Raw genomic sequence first — 12416 nt, 5'->3', positions numbered from 1 at the left:
GTGTGTGGTGGCTTTGGTGCCTGTGGGGCTGGTTACAGCAAGGCTCCCCTGTGTCTGTGACAGACCCCTTAATCCTTCTCAGGATAAGAGAATGGCAGCTTTTGGTGTCAGTGTAATGGAATATCCTCACTCCATCTAGTCATGCTGGCTGAAATTTCCCAAAGCTCTCAAATGGTTTTGTGCCTTTGGTGTGTTTTGGGGGGACTGTCTACCCTGCAGGGATGAGTCAGAGGGAGCTCAGGCAATCCAGGTCTCCCTCACTGGGGCTGGGCCCCTGTGTGCAAGGCACAGTGCCCTGGTGTGACCTCACTCCTGTTTTCTGTCTGTAGTTTGAGGAGTGGAAGAGCAGAGGTCTCCTCAAGGACCTGCTTCGCTACCACATGGTGGGCTGCCAGAAGTTGCTCTCCAGTGACCTGGAAGGCCAGGAGTCCCTTACATCTTTATCTGGCCACAGAATAAAGATCACAGTGAACGAGGTAATTCCCTTTGCCGTTCCATTTGTCAAGATGTCACTTTTTCTGTCACGTGAGGGCACTGTGGCTGTGACAAGTGCCCACGGATGCTGCCAGGGTGGTGCTGTGGCTGGTGCAGGTCCAGCAGGTCCCCTCTCTCTCAGAATAGCATCACTCTCAATGAGGAAGCCAAAGTGATCACAAGTGACATCGTGGGTGTGAACGGGGTCATTCACTTCATCGACAAGATCCTCATTCCCAGTGACCTGGAGGGCCAAAACATTTCCTCGAAGCTCTTACAGGTAAGGCTGGAGCTGTGCCCTGCTGTCAGGGCTGTGGTGAGCTCAGGGACAGGATCTCCCTCTGACTCAGCCCAAAGCTGCCTGGGCTGCTCTTCCCTCCTGTCCCTGGCTGCCTAGGGGTTGTCTGAGGCCACAGATTTGGCTTGTGAAGGTGACAGCATTTGTGGCATAGCCGTATTTGGAACATAAGGAGCCTTTTGCATCACTAGGGAGGAACAGTTCTGGATGTAGGCAGGAGGATTTTGTCCCATGCCAACCATCACCCTCCTTTTTCAGCACAGAGCAGGTTGCAGCATGAGCTTGCCAATGCCTCTCTGTGACTCCTTAAGCAAGCATTAGGCGCTTACAGAGCCTGCATCTTACAGAACATCACACATTTTCTGTGCAGCACAACCGAGTGCTGGAATTCATCCCAGCTCCTGCCATAGCAGTGTCTATCCAGGATAAATCAGAAAAGTGGTGGCTGCTGAATGCCAGCCCTTTCCAGGCCAAATCATCAGCACGATGGTGACAGAGATAAACCCGTGTTTAGCTACTGTAGCTGTTGCCTGTCTGGTTTCTCCCCTGCACTGCTGGTCCTGGATGGGGAGCCCTTGGTGTCAGGTGTTTGCTTTTCTCCATCTGCAACAGAACGTCACGGAGGTGGCCGAGGCCTTCGGGTACAGCATTTACAGCAAGCTGCTGCAGGTGAGCCGCTGTCCCCGCTGCCCGGGGCCGTGCCGGGTGCCTGTGCCCCACCAGCCCGGGCTCCTCTCGCTCCGTGTCCCCGCGCTCCCGGCAGGACGCGGAGCTGCTGCCGCTGCTGGCGGAGCCGGTGCACAGACCCTTCACGCTGCTCTGGCCCACGGACGCCGCCTTCAGCGCCCTCCCGGAGAGCCGGCAGAAGTTCCTGTACCGCAGGGAGCACCGCGACGTGCTGGCCTCCTACCTCAAAGCACACATGATCAGGGACACCAAGGTAAATGTGACAACAGCACACGGGCTCACGGCTGCCAGGGCCACATGAGGGGACACTGTCTGCTGTGGCTGTGTCAGAGCGACCTTGCTGAAGGTTTTGCTGCCACAGCACACGGCATATCAGCTGTCTTGAGAGCACACGGCATATCAGCTGTCTTGAGAGGACACAAAGCTGTTTGAGCATTTGAGGTACCTACAGCATCATTGTGAACCTCTGGTGGCTGAGCTGAAACCTTCTGTTATCAGCTTCTGGCGAGCTGCAAGGGCCACAAACAGGGGTGTGAGCAAGGGGAGAGCCCAGCTGAGCAAAGCCAGGCCCTGCTTTTCCACACTGGCCTCTCACTGTGCAGGAACCCGGGACTAACCCAGCTGTGCTCAGAGACTGCCCATCACACACCTCCGAGGCTGGCCACTGCCCCTTGTCCGCACTGTGTGTCAACATGAACTGCCAGTTTTGCCAGTCTCTCCTTCACATTCCTCTTTTTCCCTCTCAGATTGTGGCTGGTAACGTGCCCCAAGTTGAAACCATCCGGACCATGCATGGTTCCACCATCTCATTCAGCTGCAGCAAAGCCCACGTGGTGAGTGTTGGTGATTCCAGGCTTGGCTTTCCCTGGGGCAAGTGTCCCTGGGCATGGCCACGGGGCAGCTGGTGCTGCTGGCAGGGAGTGAACGTGGAGCTGGGGTGCTTCCAGGCTGGGACACCCCCTGCCCTGGCTACAGCTGGGCTGTAAAGAGGCTGGCAGGGAAGTGCAGAGGTGTGTGTTACCTGCACAGGAATGTCACAATGACCTGGCTGCAAAGCCAGACCCATGGTGCCACAACCTTTAGAGAGCACGTGCTGCATGGACAGAGGCCATCCTTGGGACAGGTGGCTGTGAAAAGTGCTAAGTGAGATGGGTGATCAAGGACATGTGCACAGAGATTTTGGAGTTCTTGGGGTGATTAAGAAGCCATGGCAGCAAAAACCAAGCAACCTTTGTGTGGTACAGCCAGGATGTAGGATGTGCCAGAATCACAAGTTGCTTTCTTCCTCTGTTAGGGGGAGATTCTGGTGGGGGACGGCGACGCCACCATCATCCAGAGGCACATGGAGTTCAACGGGGGCATTGCTCATGGCATTGACAGACTGCTGGAGCCACCGGATCTGGGATCTCGGTGTGATGAGTTCACCTTTGTTGAGCTGCAGGTAGGCACCTGTGATGAGGTGAATGAGGATCTGGGCTACCTGTGCAGCCCTGTGCCTGGGAAGAGGGATGTCTGGAGGGCTGGCTGCTCTTCCTTGGCAAAGCTCTCAGCAGCCAAGAGAGGCAGCAGCCTGTCCTGAGTTGTTGTGAGGTTTCTTTCTCCCCTCCACAGGCACCTACAGATAGCTGCGGATTCTGTGGCTTCGAGCCACCCTGCCCTGCTGGCTCCGTTCAACGGGTAAAGCTCACAGCTTTGTCCCCAGGGAGGCCCCTCGGGGGACTGATGACCACACCCCTGTGCCCCTCATGTCTTAGCAGCAAAGTGAAGGCCCCCCCGCATGTGGCGAGCCCTTGGCTCTGTCACATGGCCCATGTCTTGCCCAAGTCATGCAGGAGCTGGGCTGAAAAATATGGGGTCTTTCCTTGGTGGGTGACAGTGGCACAGGGGTCCCTCCAACAGCATTGGGGGTGGCTCTGGGTGCTCCATAGCAGAAGAGCTCAGGCTGGGAGTGGCTCAGGGATCCCATGGTGAGCAGACGTGGGAGGCAGTGGCTGTACCCCATCCTCACTGCTGGCTTCTGGCATGTCCCTGAAGTTCCTCTGGGGCTCCATTGTCACCAGCCCCAGCACGTGTTAGGAACCCTCTGTTACTTGTCATAAAACTGAGTGGCACAAGAAAAGTCAAGGTGAGTTATCAGTGCCCAGTGTGGCAAACGCCTGTGTTCTGGCTGTTTCCTCACAGGGGGAAACCAAGCGCTGCTACTATTATGGAAACCAGCTGCTGAGGAACACGTTCCTGTTCCACCGCAACTCCCTGCTGCGGCCGGCGTGGGGGCACTACCCCTGGGACCCCTTCAGGAGACACTTCTCCTCCCGGGGGCCTCTGAGACGGGGCTGCAGGAGGAGCTGCGTTTCCAGCCAGTGGCTCCCGCAGTGCTGCGCCAACCACTACGGCCGGGACTGCCGGGGTGAGATCCGCGCCCCGGCCCCGCCCCGGCCCCGCGGGAGTGTGTGCTGGTTCAGCACATCCCGCATCCATGAGTGTGCCACCCTGGAGAAGGGTGGGCAGCGAGCCCCAGCCTGTAGAGGGTGCAGGGATTACCCTGGGATTACAACAGGGAGTTGAGGATCTTGTCTCTGTGAAGAGCCTGGGCACAGGGCTGCTGGGGGTGCCTGTCAGATGTGTCACTCACCTCTAGATGTTGTCAAGGCTCAACCATTCCCTGCCCTCTGCCCTCTGTGCCATGGGCAGCTTTCACATCCTTGGGTGAGTCTGCTGTTAGTGTGGGGCAGGACAGCACAGACCCAGCACATCACAGCAGGGGTTCTTCCCAGGCTGGAAGCTGCGCCAAATTTGTCCCTCTTGCTCCCATTCCTAAGTTCTCCTGGCATGGGATGTCCCCAGCACTCAGTCCCCAGACAGCTGAGCCGCCTGTGGTCCGAGCACCCCGAGAGCAGCAGCTCAGGGGCACCAGTGCGGGGTCTGTGGGGGCACGGGTGGCTCCCCTCCAGCACAGGGTCCCTTTGTCACCACAGCCTCACGAAGGTGCCTCATTTGCAGCGTGCCCGGGAGGGCTGGAGGCGCCGTGCGGCAACCGCGGGACCTGCGATGACAAAATCGGCGGCTCAGGGATCTGCAACTGCAGCCAGGAGTTCATCGGGACGGGCTGCGAGCTGTGCGCGCCCGGCAGATACGGCCCGGAATGCCGAGGTACCGCCGGGGCTGGCGGGGCTGCAGGGGGCGGGGAGGGACTGGGCTGACCCCCGCAGCCCAGCTGATAAAACCACAGGGTTAAATCCTCCTCCTCCTTTGGTGAGCACAGCTGATAGCCCCGGATTGGGGGAAAGTTTCACTGAACTCTGGGCTGGGGGACACAGAAGTTGTATTGAACAGAAAGAGCATCACCTGGGACGTGCTCAGCAGGGACCTGTGCCCGTGTGAGACAAAGCAAAGGGAGGGAAAAGAAAGTCCTCCATCCTCCCATCCTAAACTGAGCCTCACAGGATCTCGAGGAATGTTTCAGAGTGAGAAACACATTCCAGAAATGCCCAAAGGAGAGGAGTGATGGGGTGTCGTGGGTGCAGAGGCTTCTCTTCCTCTGTGAAGGGCATGTGTGACTGGGGGCCAGGACCAGCAGGAAGGGACGTGTTGGGCTCCTGTGCCCACCCTCACACTGCCCACAGTGCCACATTTCTGCCACGTGGCTATCCCAGGGCCTTTCCACCAAGGCATAAATGCTGTGTTTGTCCATTCCTCAGAGTGCAACTGCACTGAGAACGGTGTGTGCAATGGAGGCCTGCACGGCGATGGCTTCTGCTTCTGTGCCGAGGGCTGGACTGGGGACCGCTGTGAAATCAGACTGGGTGAGGGATGCTCCGCTGTGCCCTGGGACCCACCTGCCATTCCCTGGGACCTGCTGCCACACGGCTCCTTTCCCAGGAGCTGGGGAGCTCAAGCAGCTGCTCAGAAATACCTCCAAAAAGGAGCTCTCGGTTGTGAGGCTCATCCCGAGATCTGCCACACGCTGTTGAGTTTCACAAGGGTTGGGGTGGTGAGGAGGGGGTGGAGAGAAAGCTCTACAGGATCATGGACAAGTCCCTGAGCTCAGAGGTGCTCCAAGAAGGGCTTGAGGCAGAGGGGAAGATCTGAGGTGTGTTTGATGGAGTTACAAACCTCTGTGTTTGGGCAAGACACCTGCAGAAGAGAACGGGGGGAGGGACAGAGGTGGGAGTGCGGGGCAGGTGGCCTGGGGCAGAGGCGGTGGTGGCAGCCGTGCCCGTGTCACAGCTCTGCGGTCACCGTGGGCCGGGTGTGTTCTGGTTTCAGTGGTGACCCCCACCTGCTCTCCCCCGTGCCACGCCCAGGCCGCCTGCCGCGCCGGCAACCTCTGCGAGTGCGACCTGCACTACGAAGGGGACGGGAGGACCTGCTCAGGTACGGAGCGGCCACCGGGGCTGGGCGGGAGGGCGCCGGGCGGGGGGAGCCGGGCAGCAGGGGACCGTGGCCCATGGCCATTTGGGGTGACAACTGGCGGGACTGACCCTGGAACACCTCAGGCGATGGTTGAGTTAACCCAGACTTCCCTCCGGCAGTGATCGACATGTGCAGCCAGGACAACGGGGGCTGTGCCCGGCACGCTCAGTGCTCCCAAACGGGCGTGAACGTGTCCTGCACCTGCGACCCCGGCTACAGCGGTGACGGCTTCATCTGCGAGCCCATCGACCGCTGTGCCGACGGCAGGAACGGGGACTGCAGCGAGCACGCCCGCTGCATCAGCACCGGCCCGGTGAGCGCGGGGCCGGGGACACCGCGTGTCCGGGAGAACCGCCCAGCTGGGTGCCCTGCGACAGCCTTGTGGCAGCGTCCCCCCACCGCAGGACCCTGCCCCTCCTCCCCGGTGCCCCCTGTGCTGTGCTCATCCTGCGGGTGGTTACCACCGGGCGGGGGCTGTGCTGCTGGGGATGTTATCCTGAGGCCGTTTTCCCTCACTCCTCTTTCTAAGGAGCGAAAGCTGTGTCAGTTGTGTCATTCCTGGGCTGTTTTGGGGGCTCCTGGATGGTCCTTCAAGGACGATGCTGGCCATTTTTGAAGAACCAAAGCTGATCACCACAGGCCAGAGGATGGGACTGGGAGCACGGTGTAGTGCAGGAGTCAGGAGCCACGTACCTCAAAGTTCAGCTCAAACAAACAGTGCCGAGGACTCGATGTGACATTGCCTGGGTGTGGGGGTAGGACAGGCCATGCAGCTTTTCACAGCTCTGTCACAGCCCAGCAGACCACAGAAGCATTCTGAAGGCCCATGCCCATCTCCACAGGGAGGCAGGGATCCCCAGCTGGCCTCTGTGTGTCTGCACTCACACAGCTGCCACCCTTCCCTTGTGCTGCAGAACGAGCGGCGCTGCGAGTGCAAGCAGGGCTACGTGGGCGACGGGACGCAGTGCCTGGAGGAGGCGGTGCCCCCCACAGACCGGTGCCTGGAGGACAACGGGCGGTGCCACCGGGACGCCGTCTGCACCGACCTGCACTTCCACGGTCCGTGTGCTCAGCCCTGCGGGACCAGGGTGACGCTCCAGGAGAGGCTGCATTCCCTCATCCCTCACCCTTGGCTCCCCTCAGGAGAGCTGGAGGGTGGGATGGCCAAGGGGACAGGGACTCACCTCATAGCTTGGCATGGCTTTCACATTTCCCTTTTCCCTACATGCCACATGGGAGGGACAGCCATCCTTGTCTGCTCCCATGTGACGTGATGGCCTCTGGTGGCAGTGGCTCCTGTGTGGAAGGCGAGAAGCTCAGAGGAAGCCTCTCCCTCCCTTGTGCCTTGTCCACATCCCACCATCCTTGGCACTGCTGCCCAGGGAGGTGGCTCAGTGTGTCCTGTACTGATGCTCCTGGGCTTTGGTATTTTGCAGATAAGACCATGGGTGTGTTTCACCTGCAGTCACCCCGAAAAAAGTATGACTTCACTTATGAGCAGGCTCAGGCAGCCTGTGCTGCAGAAGGCGCTTCCCTGGCCACATTCCAGCAGCTGGGAGCAGCGCAGCAGGTCAGGGCAGGGGTGGCTCTGTCCCCTCGTGGGACTGGGACAGGCCAAGCATTTCCCAGGGCCCAGGCCAGCCCAGGGGTGACACGTGGGTGGGTGACCTCTCATCCCTTCAGCTAGGCCCTATTTGCTCCATCTACATCCACAAAACAGGAGGGCTGGTAGGTCCTGCTGGGATGGGACTTGTGACCGTGCCCAACACTTTGGGTGCTGGGGGCAGGTTGGATGAGCCACAATGGGAAAGTTCATTTGGGTGGAAAACCTGGGACAGAGCTATTTTTAATCTAATAATTGATTTTGCTCTTCCAGATGGGATTCCACCTGTGCTTGGTGGGTTGGCTGGACAATGGCACGGCCGGATACCCCACAGCCTACCCCAACCCCAGCTGTGGGTCCAGCCACGTGGGCATTGTGGACTATGGCTCCCGAAGCAACCTGAGCGAGACCTGGGATGCGTTCTGCTACCAGGAGAAGGGTGAGTGGTGCCAGCACTTTTCCTGGGGACAGTCCTGTTGGGCACAAGAGCTGTGTGAGGGCAGCAGGCAGGGAACTGCCCTGGAGCATGAGGGCAGGCGGGCACACCCCCTCTCCCCATGCCCATGTCCAGAGGGAACATGATGAGGGTATATAAAAAATCAAAAGGTGGCTGATGCAGCCAGCGCTGGTGAGTCTAACCACACCCTGGTGTTCCCTTGCAGATGTGACCTGCGCCTGCCGTGATGGGTTTGTGGGAGATGGGTACTGGTGCAGTGGGAAGCTGCCCGAGGTGCTCGCAGACCAGGACCGCTTCTCCACCTTCTATTCCGTAAGCGATGCTCCCCTGGTTCTACAGGAGCAGCAAGGCAGAGGGAGGGAGCAGCTGGAACGGGGAGGAGTTGGGGCTTGGTCTCTGTGCAAGGGAGAGGCTACAGAGGGGGTTTCTTTCCAGGGCTGGGGGGTTCCTGGGCTGGGGACGGTGATGGCGTTGTGCTGCCAGCAATGTGCCAGCTGATGGGGAAGGTCTCCCATCTCTTCCAGATGTTGCTCAATTTTGCCAATGAGACAGAAGAAGGAATGGATTTTTTCATGTATTTGTCTGATGTCTCCGCTCCCAAAACCCTCTTTGCCCCTCTGAATTCTGGTTTTGCAGACAATGAGGTGAGCAAGCAGGGATGAACTATCAGAGGCCCAGAGGAGAGCAGGTGTCAGCAAAGCTGGCACAACGGTGTGAAATAGTCTGGGGAAGGAGGAGGAATGTGGGTCAGACAGGACCAGTGGATTGGAGGTCTCCAGTCCAGACATTCCCTCAGAAGAGCCCTTTAGGTCAGGATGCTCAGAGCCCTCTTCAGCTGAGCTTTGGCAATCCTAAGGGTGGCAAATCCCCTCTGCTCTGCCATCATTCTGTGCTGTGTTATCCGTGAATGGAGCTGTCTGTGGCCATGGAGAGAGTCTGGGCTTGGCTGGGGGGGCTGCACAGCAGCAAGGATAGGGAGAGACCAGCTCCTCCATTTCTCACCCCTGTGCACTGGTTCAGACACTGACAGGAGAAGAACTGAAGCTCCACGTGTCATCCAGCAATGTCATCCTCTTCAGCTTCAACCTCACAACGGGCACCATCATCCCGTCCCAGTCAGGATACGACCTGCATGTGTCAGACCTCCCAGCGAGCAACAGCACAGAGCACTCAGTAGGTTCAGCCTTGGCAGAGGGCTAGAAAAGCCACCAGCTTTCATCACATTTCTGTGAGATAGGGAATGATGGGGAGCCTTTCTGGACATCATCTGTGCCCTGTGCTGTAGGACGCCAAGGGCATCAATGACACGATGATTGTGGAGTGGGACATCGCAGCTTTCAATGGCATCATTCACGTGATAGCAGAGCCACTGCGGATCCCACCGCCCGTGGTTCACCTGGGCCAGGTGAGTCTGGGGCAAGGACAGGGCTGGCTGTGACAGAGTCATCTCAAGAACTGGCCTTGTCCCTGCTCTCTGGCATGGCTCGTTTTGGGAGGGCTGCCCAGGGTCCCAAAGGGAGCAGCAGCGGCGGCGGTGCTATCGCTGTGCCCGCTGTTTTCGGCACAGGTGAACGGCGCGGCGCAGGGCTCCGTGGCCACGGGGACGGTGTCAGCGCTGTGCTTCGCGCTGGTCCTGGCTGCGGGCGCGGGCGCCGCCTACTACTGCGTGAGGCGGCGGCGGCAGCAGGGGCAGTTCGGGTACTATCAGGTACGGGCTACTGCGGAGCGGGACGGGGCGAAGGCGGCGGATGGAGCAGGGGGTGCGGACGGATCGACCGGGGCAGGTGCGGGGTCCGGGTGGTTGCGCGTAGGGGTCGGCACGCCAGGGGGAGCCCGTGGGTGACCAGGGGCAGGGGCTGTGCGGGGCGCGCCCCCGTGCCCGGTTCCCGCCCCGGAGCCGCAGTCCCCCCACGCGCGCTCCCGCCGCAGGCCGATCTCCGCGGGGACGACGAGCACGAGGAGGAGGAGGCGGGGCCCCGCCCGGAGCGCGCGGGCGCGCGCGCCGCCAGGCCCCGCCCACAGCGGCCGCTCGTGGCCATCCCCAACCCGCTGTACGGCGGCCACGCCCCCGACTACGAACTGCTGCACGTGAGCCACGCCCCTCCCTTCGCCCCGCCCTCCCCTCCCTTTGCCCCGCCCCTCCCTTCGCCCCGCCCTCCCCTCCCTTTGCCCCGCCCCTCCCCTCTCTCGGCCCCTCCCTTTGCCCCGCCCCGCTCACGCGCGCTCTGTCCCCGCAGGACCCGCCCCTGGCGGACGCCGGCCCCGACACCCGCGCGTTCCTGCAGTGACCCCGCGCGGCCCCGACCGGAGCGCGCCGCCCCGCCGGGAAATAAACAGCTCAGCGCCACCGGCCGTGCCCGCGCCTGCCTCGCCGCCCCCCTCCCACCGCCCGCCCCGCCGGTAGCGGCCGCCCCCGGCAGGTGGGAGCTCCAGCCCCTTCTCGCTCCCGCCCAGCGCCTGTCACGGCCCCGGAGGAGGTGGTGCCTGCCCAAACCTCCAGCACCCCGGGCGAGTTCAGCCGCTCCCGGGCACGCACGGCCCTCGGTGTTCACGTGCAGCATCCCCCAGGGCCCGCCGGGCCTCGCTCCTGGGCCCTCCCCGTGCCCCATGGTCAGGTACGAGTCAGGTCAGTCACGGCCCCGAACCCCCTCTCCGGTACCCCTGACTGCACTGCCGCTGCTGTACGGGCACCGACTGCGCCGTGCTGAGCGCCTCAGCCGCGCTCTGCCCAGTGCCCAGCCCGGCTTCGGCCCAGGCTGCCCTTGGCTGTGCCCCCAGGGGAGGCAGAGGAGCCCGCTGGGCGCAGGGAGCGGGTTAGTCAGTTAGTTACACATGCTGCAGACATTTATTGAGCTACACACTACACACAGCACAAAGACAAGTGCCACATGCACCTCCTACAGGTGTTTGATTAGAGCACATTAACAGATTGTCCAAGCCACTGAGTTGAGCACAAGGCATCTTGAAAGTGTGCGAGAGGCTGGCACATGGCACAGAGACAAGGCAGTGACACACAAGTGACAGACTGACAGACCAGCCTGGCACAGCACGGGGGAGAAACATGCAGGAGAAGATCGTGTGTGTGTGTGTGTGACTCACTGAGGGTTGCTGTGCCTTTCTTTGAGTCACACATCCTGGCACAGGGTCCCCCACCCTGGTTTCTCTTCCTCAGCTGCCCTACACTGACACCCCCAGCCCTCCCAGCCAGCACCATGGCCCAGTGCTCACAAGGCCCTGGTGCCTGCCCCTGTGCTCATCCCCAGCTCCCTCCAAACCCACAGCCCTTACCCACTCTGCAGTCACTCATTCTGGTCCTGCTCACTGCCCAGCCCTCCTGTCTCTGTCCCCTCTCTCCTCCCTGTCACCTCAACACCGATTGCCCCTGAGCAAGCTGGCACTGTCACCCTTGTTGCCATCTGCAAATGATGTGGCAGTGAGGGGAGGAGAAAACCAAGGCAATCACTATCACCACTCCTTCATCCTACAGCCATCACTTCCCACAGCTGAGGGCATGAGCTCCTGTATCATAGAGTCAACCAGTGTCAGAGTGGCACAAACTCCCAACACCCCCCCCACCTCACCTGCCCTCTGCGCAACACCCTGCAGGGCCCTGGGGCAGTCCAAAGCCTTCGCAGGACCAGCAAGGCCCTGAGCCAGGTGCAGAGCCCACTTTCTGCACCTCCCATAGTAAACAAGCTCTCACCTCCCTGAGCCTCCTGACTGTCACCCTTGTCCCATCCTCTAGACTCTGGCATCACTGTTAGCATCTCTTTGCTCTTCCTTCTGCTGAGGAGGCACCACAGGGCTTTGCCTGGCCACACTCACCCCCTCCCAAACATCCTCACCTGCCCCTCCAGCCACATCTCAGCCAACACAGGTGATGGTCACCGCCTCTGCTGCCAACCCTGCACCTTCCCTGAGGGGCTGAACACATCCCTCTGCAGCTCACAACAGACCACACCACATCAATTGCCAAAGTATTGATGTCACATGGCTCCAAAACCAAAATACCAACACTACACAGCCTTAAGCTTTCTCAAAACCCAGCCATGTCCCCAGACAGTCACTTTGAGACCCTGTGACCTACTCCCACACCCAAGGCTTGTGCATCCTGCCCTACCAGAGTCCCCAGTCTGGTGGGGAGCGGGATGGGGCTGAGGGCTGCTGGACAGGTAACACTACTGATGCTTTGTCATGTGATGCACTCACTGATGGGCTTGAGTGGTTGCCCAGCTGGCAGCCCTGGGCCTCCCTGTCCATCTGCAGAGTCACTCATGCTGCAGTCCCAGGCTACGGGGGCAGCTATAGACCTGGCACACCTTGTCACAACTCCTGTGGGCTGTTCTCACCAAGCACTGGAGAAGTGGAGCTCCATGCCTGAGTCATTTGTCTGGGCACAGAGCAGGGAGGGGCAGTGTCCCATCCACCAGCACTGGCCCCTCCATCTCACCTACTCCTAGAGAGGACTCCGTGCACAAGCACCC

General features: G+C 60.5%; 1 protein-coding gene across 2 annotated transcripts in view; it reads left to right on the top strand.

Moving 5' to 3' along the window:
- The window catches only part of STAB1 (stabilin 1), a 55594-nt gene extending 43239 nt beyond the window's left edge, over positions 1-12355 (top strand). For both annotated transcript variants that reach the window (XM_063411924.1, XM_063411925.1), the window contains exons 49-70: positions 330-476; positions 617-754; positions 1385-1441; positions 1536-1712; positions 2206-2292; positions 2754-2900; positions 3071-3136; positions 3641-3866; positions 4460-4609; positions 5158-5262; positions 5726-5833; positions 5992-6185; positions 6787-6931; positions 7309-7442; positions 7749-7914; positions 8138-8244; positions 8457-8576; positions 8953-9105; positions 9218-9337; positions 9500-9640; positions 9862-10020; positions 10170-12355. In XM_063411924.1, coding sequence (XP_063267994.1) covers positions 330-476; positions 617-754; positions 1385-1441; positions 1536-1712; positions 2206-2292; positions 2754-2900; positions 3071-3136; positions 3641-3866; positions 4460-4609; positions 5158-5262; positions 5726-5833; positions 5992-6185; positions 6787-6931; positions 7309-7442; positions 7749-7914; positions 8138-8244; positions 8457-8576; positions 8953-9105; positions 9218-9337; positions 9500-9640; positions 9862-10020; positions 10170-10220 — 2898 coding nt within the window. In that variant the 3' untranslated portion in view covers positions 10221-12355. The remainder of the gene's footprint in view (positions 1-329; positions 477-616; positions 755-1384; positions 1442-1535; positions 1713-2205; positions 2293-2753; positions 2901-3070; positions 3137-3640; positions 3867-4459; positions 4610-5157; positions 5263-5725; positions 5834-5991; positions 6186-6786; positions 6932-7308; positions 7443-7748; positions 7915-8137; positions 8245-8456; positions 8577-8952; positions 9106-9217; positions 9338-9499; positions 9641-9861; positions 10021-10169) is intronic.
- Positions 12356-12416: the final 61 nt, after the last annotated feature.

The sequence above is a fragment of the Prinia subflava genome, chromosome 14 (genome assembly GCF_021018805.1).
Source record: "Prinia subflava isolate CZ2003 ecotype Zambia chromosome 14, Cam_Psub_1.2, whole genome shotgun sequence".
In the NCBI taxonomy this organism is placed as follows: Eukaryota; Metazoa; Chordata; class Aves; order Passeriformes; family Cisticolidae; genus Prinia; species Prinia subflava.
This window is presented reverse-complemented; position numbering and strand designations above follow the sequence as displayed.